Here is a 13,153-nt window from a genome sequence, read left to right as displayed (position 1 = left end):
TAAACCCGTAAGTGGTGGAATGGCATTAAAATCCAAGCTCTCCAATCCAGAGCTCTTACCCCTTTTGTTTTTATGCCGGCCACTAGGAGCCTTCTTCTGGCCCTGTTTCTTTGCTAAAGAAACCCCTGCTCATCCACCAAGATCCAACCTGGGCAGTTTTTCCCTGAAGCTGGAGTGAAAGCCCACTTTACCCCCTCCACCATGCCCTTCCTTCTCACTAGAGGAGACACGAAAGAGCATACATAGGCTTTGGAGTCAGATAGGTCTAGGGTCACATACCAGTGATTCCACTTAGTTTTGGGGGTTTCCATGAGCTCTTTCACCTCTCTGAGCTACAATTTCATCATAGCACTTGTCAGTCTGTAGTTTAGTTGTTTAATTCTGTGTCACTTAAAGTGCTTTCCTCAGATCAGCAGTGTCTGCTTCCCCTGGGGGCTTGTTATAAATGCAGAATATAAGGCCTTCCCTTGACCTACAGGATTCCCAGATGACTTGTTTGTACATTAAAGTTTGAGGAAGGTCTAGTTTCATTATGTTTCAAGAGAGTGTGAGTTTGTTGAGGACGGGGACGTTCCTGGCTTATTTCTATAGGCCTAGCCCCTAGGACAGTGCCAGGAGCCCCTTAGTAGGAATTTGTCTTGTGCATGAATGAATGGATGGGTGGGTGGATGAATAAATGGAGGTATTCCAGAGAAAGGTACTTGGCTAGGTTAGGAAGTTGGGAGGGGCTGCCTGCAGGAGGATCTTTAGGGTTCAAATACCAACAATGACCTCTGCATAATACGTTCAGCTTCTAAGACAAAACCTCTGCCAGGGTTAAAAAAAAAAAAAAAAAAAGCCTCTCTTCCCTTTCCCATCCCCCTAGAGCTTCATAAGAGTGATGAAAAGCAGAGTCTCTATAGACTTTAGCACCCTCCTTTGGAATAATCAGATCTTTTTATTACTGTATTACTGGTTACCCGAGAGATGGCAACATTCACCTTGACTTACTACAGAATAATACAAATGATCACTTTCACTACATCTCTGATAATACTAGAATCTTAGAACCTATTCACTGCATTTATACCCTTTAGCCTTTTGCATTTTGTTGCATGCATTTTAATTCTATATACATTTAAGTCCCACATGATATCACATTATTATTTTACTAAGTCAGTACTCATTTATATTTTGCTCACATATTTACTTTTCTTGTTGCTCTTCATTACTTTCTACAGTTTCATGTTTCCCTCTGGAATCATTTTCCTTATATCTGAAGACTTCTTCTTAGTTTTTTAAGCGCGTGTTTGCTGATGATAAATTCTGTGTTCTTTGCCTAGAAAACATCTGTATTTTACTTTCATTTTTGAAGTATATTTCTGCTGGTATAGAATTATAAGTTTGCAGTTATTTTCTTTTAGTACTTTAAAGCTGTCAATCCATTGTGTTCTGATTTCCATCATTCCTGTGGGAAAGTCAGCTGTAAATATTTTCACTTCCCCTTTGAAAAATTATCTTTTTCTCTGGCTGCATTTAAGATTTTTCTCCTTGGTTTCACCAGTCTTACCATGAGTTATGTAGGCGTAGTTTTCTTTGTTCTGCTTGGGGTGCACAGAACTTCTTGAATCTGTAGATTGATAACTTTCATCAGTTTTAGGCATTTCCTATTACTGCTTCAAATATAGCTTTTACCTCATTCTCTGTCTCTTTTCCTTTTAAGATTCTAATTACACAAAATTTTTTTCATTGAGTCCCATTTGTCTTCAGGGATCTTTTCTAGTTTTTTTGGTTTTTTATTTTTTATTTCTATGTTTTGATTTTTGTTATTTTCTATGTTTTGTTTCTTTGTATGGTTTAGGTATTCCAGTTCACCAATCCAGTCTTCTGTTATATTTAATATGCTACTTAATGTCTGTTGAGATTTTAATGTTAATATGTTTTTCTGTGGAGAATTTCCATTTGATTCTTTGTTATCATCTAAGTCCCTGGTGAAATTCATCTTTTTTTTTTTTTTGGTTTGTTTTGTCCATAGTATCCTTTCTGTTCTTAAACATATTATCATTATTATTTTTAAATTATCATTATTTTAAAGTCCTTATCAGATGACTTTCAATATAGGGCTAAGCTGTGAATTTGTTTCTATAGTCTGTTCTTTCACTTGGTTTTTGGTCATGTGGTCCTGTCTATGAGTATGCCTGGTAATTTTTATTGAATAATAAACATTGTGTATAAAAAACAAAGAGGTCCAGATTATATTCTTTCTAGCAAAGAAAGTTTATCATTCCCTCCCCTAGGCAGATAAGTTTGTGACTGAACACCTTAAGTACCCAACCATTTTGCTGAGTCAAGGCTGTTTTGCAGACCTGGAATGTCTCAGTCTGCCTCTTGTTTGCCCTTGGTTCTCTAGGATTTTCTACTGAGAGTCTGGTGTATTCTGCAGAACTCTTTCCCATAACAAGTTCCAGACTCTAATCAGTTTCTCAAAACTACAAAAACGAAAATGAAACAAACAGAAACTCCAATGCCACTTTTAAAAGAAGTTTTCTGCTTAGATTTTTAGCCCAATGCTTCATGCAGCTCCCATATTCAGCTGAAGTGCTGAGGGGAAAACTGATCATATACTCTGCTGTTTTGGCCCAAAACTCTGCTAATTCATCTGACTCCTAGCCTTAATTTTCACAGCTTTCGGCCTGTGTTCAAAGTCATCAGATGTCTCCAGGGTGAAAATAGCTGTAGAAGTGCATTTTCCCTTTCATAGGTTCTTCCCTTTCCAGAGTCTTTCTGGAGTCCCTCTACTTCTCATTACTTCAGGAACTCTCTCCTGTCATCAAACAGCCAATTTCTGAATTTAATCTGACTTTTTAGTAGTATTGGCAGGAATACTTATCTTCCACGAGCTATTCCTTTATACCTGAGAGTGGAAATTGGGACCTGTGTCTTTTTATAGCCACCAGCTAAGATAGGACCTAGAACTTAGAAGGCACTCCATAAATGCTGTCCAAATGAATGAGTGAATGAATAACAATTGCCTTGGGCTCCTGAATAGTTCAGTCAGTTAAGTGTCCAACTTTGACTCAGGTCATGATCTCATGGTTCATGAGTTCAAGCCCTGCATCAGGCTCTCTGTTGTCAGCACAGATCTGCTTTAGATCCTCTATCTCCCTTTCTCTCTCCCCCTTCCCCAGTTGCTCACTCTAGCGCTCTCTCTCTCTCTCTCTCTCTCAATAACAAATAAACATTAAAGAAATTACTTGAACTTTCAGTTTTCTACTCTAATAAAAGATCAGTTGATTTATATAACTTAACAAAGTAGATAATCCAGAGATCATTTCTATTTTACTTTTAAATGTTCCCTTTGTTTTTTATAAACAGTTTTATTGATATGTAGTTGACATACAACCAACTGCACATACTTAAAGTTTACAGTTTGATTAGTTTTGACACATGTATACACCGTAAAACCTTTACCATAATTAAGAAGTGAACATATCTATCACCCCCAAAAGTTTCCTCATGCCTCCTGACTAATCCATCCATCCTGCCTCTTCTTGCCTCTCCACTCCTACCCGTGGCACCACTTTCTGTTTTCATTTTCATTTTTTGAAAATGGTTTTCATTTTTTGAAAATGGTTTTCATTTTCTAGAATTTTATATCCATGCATCATATAGTATACAGTCTTTTGATTGACCTCTTTCAGCCTAATTACTTTAAGTTATATCCATGTTGTTGCAGGTATTGATAGTTTATTATTTTTAGATGTTGAGAAGTAATCTAGTGTATGGAGATGCCACATATTTTTGTACAGATACCCAATTGTTCCAACATCACCTGTTGAAAAGATTATTCCTTCAACAAAGATTGCTTTTGCACCTAGAACAAAAATCTATTGTCCATAGATATATAGGTTTATTTCTGGACTCTCTGTTCTGTTCCATCAATCTATTTCTTTATTTACACACTAATACCATACTGCCTTGATTATGGTAGCTTTATGCCATATCTTCTCCCAGTATTAGGCCTCTCAATTTTATTCTCTTACACAGTTATTTTCATTATTTTAGGTCTTTTGCATTCCTATTTGAATTTTAGAATTCACTTGTATGTTTCTCCAGGAAAAAACAAGTCTGCTGGGATCTTGATTATGATTGTGCTGAGTCCATAAATCAACTTAAGAACTGACGTCTTAACAATATTGTGTCTTCTGACCCATGAATGTGGTATATCCAACATCTTTTGTCAGATGTACCCCTATTTCAGGTTTTTATGCTCTTGTAAATGGTATCATTTTCTTAATTTTAATTTCCAATTGTTAGTTACTAGTATATAGTAATATAATTGATTTTGTATCCTGTAATCTTGCTAACATCCCTTAGTGTTCCAGAAGTTTTTGATAGTTACATTAGATTTTCTACATAGTTAATTATATCTTCTGCTAATAAAAACAGTTTTACTTCTTCCCTTCCAAGTCAGATGCCTTTTAGTTCTCTTTTTTGGCTGATTGCACTAGCTAGAACCTCCAGTACAAGGTTGAATAAAAGTGGTGAGAGAGGACATTCTTATCTTATTCCTAATCAGAAATATGGAGGGGTTTTATAATGTCCTTAATCAAGTTAAAGAGGCTCCCTTCTCTTCCTAATTTGCTGATAGCTTTCTTTTTTTTTCACCAATAATGAATGTTGAATTTTTTCCAAATGTTTTTTCTGTGTCTAGAGAGAGATCATACAATTTTTCTTTTTTTAGTTTAATATAGTGAATAATATTGATTGAGTTTTTAATGTTAAGCCAACCTAACATTCCTGGGGCAACCCAAGCCTCCCCCAGCCCTTGGTCATGATATAGTCTCTTTCTTATACAGTGTTAGATTCTATTGTATTTGTGTTTATGGGCACAATATGTTCAAGACAGATATTGGGCTGTAGTTTCCTTGTAATGAATTATTCCTATTTTGGTATCAAGGTAATTCTGCTATTAGAGAATGCATTGGAAAGTATTCTCTTCTCTAGTTTTCTGGAGATTTTGCGTAGAACAAGTATCCTCTCTTCTTTAAATGTGTGATAGAATTCATCAATAAAACTGTCTGAGCCTGAAATTTTCTTTATGGGAAGATTTTTTTAATATACATAGGCTATCAAAGTTATCTATTGCTACTTGCAAGAGCTTTGGTAGTTTTGAGTTTCACATTAAATCTGTCCATTTCGTTTAAATCACCAGATTTGTTAGTAGGATGTGGTTCATAATATTTGTTTACTACCTTTTAAATATCTGTAGAAATGGTAGTGATGCCACATCTTTCATATGTGTCTTTTCTTTTTTCATGATCACTCTGGCTAGAGGTTTATCAATGTTTTTTAACATTTATTTATTTTTGAGAGACAGAGTGCAAGCAGGGGAGAGGCAGAATCCAAAGCAGACTACAGGCCTGAGCACAGAACCCAAGGCTGTGAGACCATGATGTGAGCCAAAGTCAGATGCTTAACCGACTGAGCCACCCAGGTGCCCCAAGGCTTACTAATTTTTTTTTAATCTTCTCAAAGAACTAGATTTAGGTTTCTTTGATTTTTTTTCTATTGGTTTTGTTTTGTATTTCATTAACTTCTCTGATCTTTGTTATTTCCTTTTGTCTGCCTACTTTACATGTAATTTTTCTCTTGTTCTACTTTTTTGAAGTAGAAGTTGAGGTCATTAACTTGAAACATCTCTTCCTCTCCAATACAGGCATTTATTTCTATAAAATTTACTTTGGTACTGTTTTAACATAGCCTACAGATTTTCATATTCATTTTCACTCAATTCAAAATACTTTCTCATTTCCGTTTGATCTATTTTTTGACCCATATGTTATTTAAAAGTATGTTATTTAGTTTTCAAATATTTGGGAATTTTCCAGGTATCATGTTGTGGCTGATTTTTAATTTAGTTCATTTGTGATCAGAGAACATACTTTGTATAACTTCAGTCCTTTTAAATTTAGTGAGCCTTGTTTTATGGTCCAGATTATGGTCTCTCTTACTAAATGTTGTTTAGTGAAACAGAGTACATATTCTGCTATTGTCGGGTGGGGTGTTCAATAAATTCCCATCAGGTCAAGTTGGTTGATAGTGTTGTCTTGATGAATCAAATGCCTTACCATTTTGAAATTTTATCCCTATTAATATTCTTTGCTCTGAAATTTCCTTCAACTGTTATTAATATAACCATTCCATCTTCCTTTTGATTTGAGTTAGCATGTCATATCTTTTTCTATCCTTTTGATTTTAACCTATTTGTGTCTATACTTAAAGTGAGGTTCTTGTAAGCAGCTAGGTCTTGATTTTTTTTAATCTAGCATGACTGTGTCTGCCTTTTAATTGGGGGTGTTTAATTGGGTGATGCAGTTATTAATATGGTTAGATTTAAGTCTTTTTTTACTATGCTTGTCCCATATATTCCTTGTTCCTCTTTTCCTTTCTTTTGCCTTCTTTTGGACTGATTCAGTGTTTTTTATTATTTTATTTTTATTTCCTTTGTTAGTCTTTAAAATTTTTTTTCAATGTTTATTTATTTTTGAGAGACAGAGAGCAAGCAGCGGAAGGGCAAAGGGAGAGGGAGACACAGAGTCTGAAGCAAGCTCCAGGCTCTGAGCTGTCAGCACAGAGCTGAAGCAGGGCTCGAACTCATGAACCACGAGATCATGACATGAACCAAAGTCAGATGCTTAACTGACTGAGCTACCCAGGTGCCCCTATTTGTTAGTCTTTTAGCTATAACTTTTTATTTATTTTAGTGGTTGCTTTAGGGTTTATAGTACACAATCTTAGATTATCACAGTCTACCGACAGACAGTGTTTTACCACTTCGTGTATAGTGTAAGTCACTTCCAATAGTATGCTACCATTTCCTTCCTCCTGGCCTCCATGTATTGTTCTCATGTATTTTATTTCATGTATCTTATAAACATCATACTACATTATTATTTTTGCTTAAATGGTCAATTATCTTATGCAGAGACTTAAATAAGCAATAAGAAAATATTTTATATTTATTCATGTCATTACCATTTCCAGTCCTTTTTATTCCTTCGTATAGATCCGTATTTCCATCTGTTACTCTCTTTGTACCTGAAGGACTTACTTTCACATCTCTTATAGTGCAGGGGTCATGGAGACTAATTCTTTCTGCTTTCATGTATTGTTGGGGCACCTTGGTGGCTCAGTTGATTAAGCGGCCAACTCTTGGTTTCAGCTCAGGTCATGATTTCATGGTTTTATTAGTTCAAACCCCACATAAGGCTTGGGATTCTCCCTGCCCCTCCTCTGCTCAAGCTCTCTCTGCCTCTAAATAAATAAACTTTAAAATTAAAATAAAATGAAAAAGTCTTTATTTTGCCTTTGCTTTTGAAATATATTTGTGCTGGGTATAGAATTTTTGGCCAGTGTTTTTCGTAGGTAAAAGATGCCATTCCAGGGGCACCTGGGTGGCTCAGTCAGTTAAGCAACAGACTTCGGCTCAGGTCATGATCTCACAGTTCATGAGTTTGAGCCCCACATCGGGCTCTGTGCTGACAGCTCGGAGCCTGGAGCCTGCTTCAGATTCTGTGTCTTCTTCTCTCTCTCACCCCTCCCCTGCTCATGCTCTGTCTCTCTGTCTCTCAAAAATAAATAAACATTAAAATTTTTTAAATTAAAAATAAAGAGATGTTGTTCCATCATCTTCTCACTAGCACTTGTTTCTGATGAGGAGTCTCTCTTATTCTTGTTCTGTGCGTAATATGCCTTTCTCCTCAGGCTGCTTTTAACACTTTCTTTTGGTCACTGGTTTCAAAACCTGTGGTTATGATGTGCATTGTTGTCATTTCATTCGTGGGTTTTTTTTTTTTTTTGTACTTGGAGTTTGTTGCTCGAGCTTCTTGAATCAGTGGGTTTACAGTTTCCATCAAGTTTGGAAAAATGTCATCCTCCTTTGGGGATCCCCATAACCGGTGTTTTAGGTTCCACTGAGGCCCAGCAACTCTCAAAGTCCTAAGTCAGGATAACCACAGGGCCCGTTTTGAATCTCATTTCTCAGGAATCATCATCCTGTGTTGTCTCATGTCCAGATTCTCATTTTTCTGTTAGTTTCTTGGGGAGGGTAAACCTAGATTTCATCTTATCACTCCATCGTGCCCAGAAGCAGATGTCACTCCTGTTTGTATTTTAAAATGCTACTTGACAAGCCCGGGTATGTTTTTGTTATTATGAAGAATAGCTTGTGTTAACTGCACACTGGATAGCAGAGTAAAACTGCATAAGTGGAAGCTGGTTTGAATTTAGAATTTTCAGTGAGTAATTGAGAATTGGGAGATGATGTAGGATTTGACTGTAATTGATAATTATCTGTGTTGAGCAGGGTCTCAACCTTGACCATACATTTGAATCACCTGGGAGATTTTTGAAAAGTTTTTTTAGTTTTTTTTTTAATTTATTTTTGAAAGAGAAAGAGAAAGCAAGCAAGCATGGGTGGGGATGGGACAGACAGACAGACACACACACACACACACACAGAATCCAAAACAGGCTCCAGGCTCCAAGCTGTTAGCACAGAGCCCGATGCGGGGCTTGAACTCAGGAACAATGAGATCATGACCTAGGCTGACGTCGGAAGCCCAACCAACTGAGCCACCCATGCGCCCTTCACCTGGGAGATTTTTAAACACTGATGACTCTGCCCCACCCCAGAAATTCTGGTTTAATTTGTCTAGGGGACAGCCTGGACATCAGGAGTTCTGGAAGCCCCGGGGTGACTTAACATAGAGCCAAGGTAAAGAGCCACTGTGGAGGCAGATAGCTCTTGCTCCTCCAAATGTCAACAGTAAAGCCCACCTCTGTCTTTCCTCTCCCCTTCCAGCAAAGTCCAGGTTCTGTACGGGGGGACAGACCTCTTTGATTATGAGGTGCGCAGAACCTTCAACAATGACATGCTCCTGGCCTTCATCAGCAGCAGCTGCATCGCTGCCCTCGTCTACATCCTCACCTCCTGCTCAGGTAGACCTCCCCAGAAGGCCCAGCAGAAGGCACCCCCTTTCTCTCGTTCCAGCACACTCCTGTCCGGCCGAAGCCTCCCTTCTCCAGAACACCAGAAATCATCTCAAACCCGTTGTACCCAAGGATTCTGGGGAAGGGTGCGCAGAAATCACCTTCCAACCCCAGGCAGGTGGACTGAGGTGCAGAGGCAGCTTGGGCCGTACCCGCTCCTGGGGCCTCACATGGTTAACCTCTTGCCCTTTGACCATCGTTTTCTTGCTAAAACTTTTGTTTCGGGGAGTCTGGAGTGCTGGGCCCTCCATTCTTCTGTAGCCTGTTTTACAGTCACAGTGCAGCTGCACTTCTGTCCCCCAGGTCACATTAACACCAGCATCTTCCCATGTGCCCTGGCTGCTTCTTACTGCGTATACAGTAGGCACTCTCTATTGCCCAGGTGAACGACAGATTAGTTATACCTTCAAAAATGGAAAAGACACTCATCCATCCACGTAACAAATGTTAATTGGGCACCAACTATGTGTCGGGTGCTCTGAGATGCCAGGGATCCCATGTTGAACTTCATGAACACATTTCCTACCCCCACGGAACCTCTAGTCTACTGAGGGGACAGACGTTAAATATCTAACAGTCCCCTACCAGCTGTTGATGTAGGTTTGCAAAGATGAGGGCCTGTGAACCGCTTACTCAGGCGGCTTCCTCTCCCACTGGGGCTCCCGCCTGGCCCCTTCTCTCTGGGCCTGAGAACTGTACAGGGCACAGCCAGGGCAGTGCAGGGTACTCTGTGGGGACGAGGGCGTGAGGCAGGACTCAGCTGCATCCCTGAAGGGCGTGTGCTCTGCTGAATCCTCCCGCTCCATCCCCTCTTGCCCTGCCCAGTGTTCCTGTCCTTTTTCGGGATCGCCAGCATCGGCCTCAGCTGCCTGGTGGCTCTCTTCCTGTACCACGTGGTCTTCGGTATCCAGTACCTGGGCATCCTCAATGGGGTGGCTGCTTTTGTGATAGTGGGCATCGGTGAGTTGCTTCTGTGGCATGGCAGGAAAGGTGGAAAGAAGCCAAGATTTGGGAAAAAGGGGCCTCACTCTGGAGATGGGGTAGAGGGAGGGTGGTGGGGAGGAGAGGGAGAATGGAGGGTGGGGCTTGGATTCCTGGTGGGTAGAGTCAAAGTTGCATGGGTCTTTCCAAACTCCAGACTGAGAAGCAGGACTCCCCCGGAGCCTGACCTCTTAGCGCTCAGGGTTGGGCTAGGCCCCGCTTGGGTCCGGTTCTGGAGCTAGCCAATGATCCTGAGCCGGCCCCTGCTGGCCTGGGACTCCCTTCCATAGGTGTGGACGATGTCTTTGTGTTCATCAACACCTACCGCCAGGCCACGCACCTGGAAGACCCACAGCTGCGGATGATCCACACCATCCAGACGGCAGGCAAGGCCACCTTCTTCACCTCCCTGACCACGGCCGCTGCCTACGCAGCTAATGTCTTCTCCCAGGTGCGAGGCTGCCTCTGTCCCTGGTCCGGCCTCCCCACTCCCCCCCCCTCCTGGGCCCTGGACTCTGCTCCCCCCACCTGCCCCTCGTAGCCATTGCCTCCAGGCACTTGCCATGTCCCTAGATACTGTTCTCGCCACTAGTTACCGTTACCAGAACTTAACAAATGGGAACCTTATAAAGATAACAAATACTATCTATTATTAATCCTCATTAATAGCAATCCAACCTCTGCCCTGAAGGGTGTGTGGCAATTTCCAAAGCTCTTCCACATTTAGTTTTCAAGACATACGACGAAGGTACAATTACATCCCTATTTCCAGATACAGAAACTGAGGCCCAGAGAGGTACAGTATCTTCCCCAAGGTCACACAGCTGGTAAGTGGTGACCTTGGGGAGTCCCCTGACCCTCGGCCCAGAGCTCTTTCCAACCACCAGCTTCACATTGTGCTGTCATCCCTCCCTCCGACGTGCCTCTCGCTGGCCCCATGCTCCTACGGGCCTCTGAGTTGGGCTCAGGAGAAGGATCTGAGTTTGGGCTGGGTCCCTTGGTGCCGACAGAACCTGAAAGGCAGTGAGCCCACCTGAGCCTTTAAAACATTTCATGACCTGGGCCGGGTATCCCATCTAGAAACCACTAGATGCTTTGGGATTATCCAGACCTTGCTAGAGAACTATATCCAGAAAACAGGCAGAGCTGGGTTCTAGTTCCACCTCTGTGATGGGCCCTGTGACCTCTGCACCTCCCTGATCCCCACTTTCCTCATGCGTAGCTTATTCAGAGACTGAAAGGAGATGATGGTCCCAAGGTTTTCATAGTGAAGGCTTGTCTGCTGTTGATTACGGTTTCCTTCTGACTGCCACATCCCTGTGCGGGTCCCTGGGACACCCTGGAGCGCACCCATTGCCCCTCGGCCCCGGAGCACATGCATTCACTCCCTTACCCTCGGTAACACGTGGCCTGGTCCAAGGGGCTGCCCTCCTCTGAGCCTCAGTCGCTCGTGTGATGACTGCTATTGAGCACCTGCTGTGAGTCAGGCACCACTTTGGGCTGTGGCACAACACGAACCTCTGCCCCAGAGGTGGTAGTGTCCCTCCCCTGCTGTGTCCCCTGACACCAGCCTTCTGTCATCCCCCTAGGCTGGTGGCTGGCAGCCTGAGCCTCCTCCTCGAGTCTCATTCTGGAAGTGGTCTAACTGCAGAGTCTCAGACTCCTGGGGCTCCAGGCTGGACCAGCCTCACATCCCACCCCTACCTCTCCATTGGCAGATCCCAGCTGTCCATGACTTTGGCCTGTTCATGTCTCTCATCGTGTCCTGCTGCTGGCTGGCTGTGCTGTTTACCATGCCCGCTGCCCTGGGCATCTGGAGCCTTTACATGGCACCACTGGAGAGTGCCTGCCAGACCAGGTGGGCGGGCGGGCAGAGGCAGGTGGGGAGGGGCGCGTGTCCTCCGGGGCCACTCAGCACACCCCTGTCTCTTCTACAAGCTTTGTGATCCTTTATTGAGCACCTTCTGCATGCCCCGTTCTGTGTGGGGTGCTACTGGGGGACCAAGGAAGAAGAGAACCCTCCCCTATAGTTGCCATGTGTGATCACCTGCTACGTGCCGGGAAGTGGGCAAAGCGCTTTGGCACAAGACCTTCCTCCCACTGTCCCTGGGACCCTCAGAGCCAGGTGCCCTTGTTTTGCCTGTTTTGCCCACGAGGAAGCAGGGGCTGAGAGAGGGTGGGTGACGTTCTCAAGCTCACCCATTCAGAAGGTGGCAGGGCCGAGATTGAAACCCCATAGTCTGACCAGATCCCATGCCCAGCTGCTGTATAAATGTCCTCAGGCTTCTCATCATGGTGGAGAAACATATTTAGACAGTGCGCTGTGTGCAGACGTGAACGTCTCAAGGCCACGGTTGCTGCCAGAGGTCGGGGGGTTGGGGTCTTGCGGCCTGAGTGGTCGGGGAAGGCAAGGAAGGAGAGGCGGGGAGGCCCTGTGGAGTCCGGCCTGAGTGGCTGGCTGGGCTTGGGTACTGGGAATGACAGGGGCTCCGGGCTTGGGGCAGGCACACTAGGGGAAGGGTCGCTCTCCCTGGGTCATGGCCGCTGTTACCCTTTGTCCAGAGGAAGGGGAACACTGAGGGTTGGGGGGAGGAACCAGGCTCCAGGCTCCTAGGAGTCTGTGGCGCATGTCCTCAGGAGACGTCTGCAGCAGCCTGAGTCCCGGCTCATGTGGTAGCAGGGCCTTTCACTGGCTCATTCGGGGCCTTCGGGGCTCACCCCTCTCCCCCACTCTCTCCATAGCTGCCACCAGAAGTGTGCCCGCAAGAGCTCCCTGCACCTCCCCGGGGATGTGTTTGCCGCTCCCGAGCGGGCGGGGGGCAGCCCCACCCAGGGCCCCATGCCCTACCTGGACGATGACATCCCCCTGCTGAATGTGGAGGAGGAGCCGGGTGAGTCCCTGCACAGGCCTTCCCTGCGGGACCCGGGGCTGTCTGCCAGGGAGGACACTTTCGACAAGGTGGTTGAGGACAGGCAGACCCTGATGGCCTTTGGGCATCCCCATCCAGCATTTGGGCTTTCCTGGGACCAGTGGGCTGTGGCCTCTAATGGGCCACTGTTCTGCCCTGGCAGTGTCACTGGAGCTGGGAGACGTGTCCCTGGTGTCCGTGACCCCGGAGAGCCTGCAGCCAGCCCCTGA

The 13,153-nt window shown here is 43.7% G+C and overlaps 1 protein-coding gene across 1 annotated transcript in view; it reads left to right on the top strand.

Moving 5' to 3' along the window:
* Nucleotides 1-13,153, top strand: part of DISP3 (dispatched RND transporter family member 3) — a 49,015-nt gene that overhangs the window by 21,202 nt on the left and 14,660 nt on the right. The window contains exons 3-9 of the mRNA XM_029945913.1: nucleotides 87-174; nucleotides 8,846-8,982; nucleotides 9,859-9,993; nucleotides 10,305-10,465; nucleotides 11,733-11,872; nucleotides 12,757-12,905; nucleotides 13,087-13,145. Of these exons, the coding sequence (XP_029801773.1) occupies nucleotides 87-174; nucleotides 8,846-8,982; nucleotides 9,859-9,993; nucleotides 10,305-10,465; nucleotides 11,733-11,872; nucleotides 12,757-12,905; nucleotides 13,087-13,145 (869 nt within the window). The remainder of the gene's footprint in view (nucleotides 1-86; nucleotides 175-8,845; nucleotides 8,983-9,858; nucleotides 9,994-10,304; nucleotides 10,466-11,732; nucleotides 11,873-12,756; nucleotides 12,906-13,086; nucleotides 13,146-13,153) is intronic.

Source organism: Suricata suricatta, chromosome 8, assembly GCF_006229205.1.
Source record: "Suricata suricatta isolate VVHF042 chromosome 8, meerkat_22Aug2017_6uvM2_HiC, whole genome shotgun sequence".
Lineage (NCBI taxonomy): Eukaryota > Metazoa > Chordata > Mammalia > Carnivora > Herpestidae > Suricata > Suricata suricatta.
The sequence above is the reverse complement of the archived record's forward strand: the minus strand, read 5'-3'. Positions and strand labels throughout refer to the sequence as shown.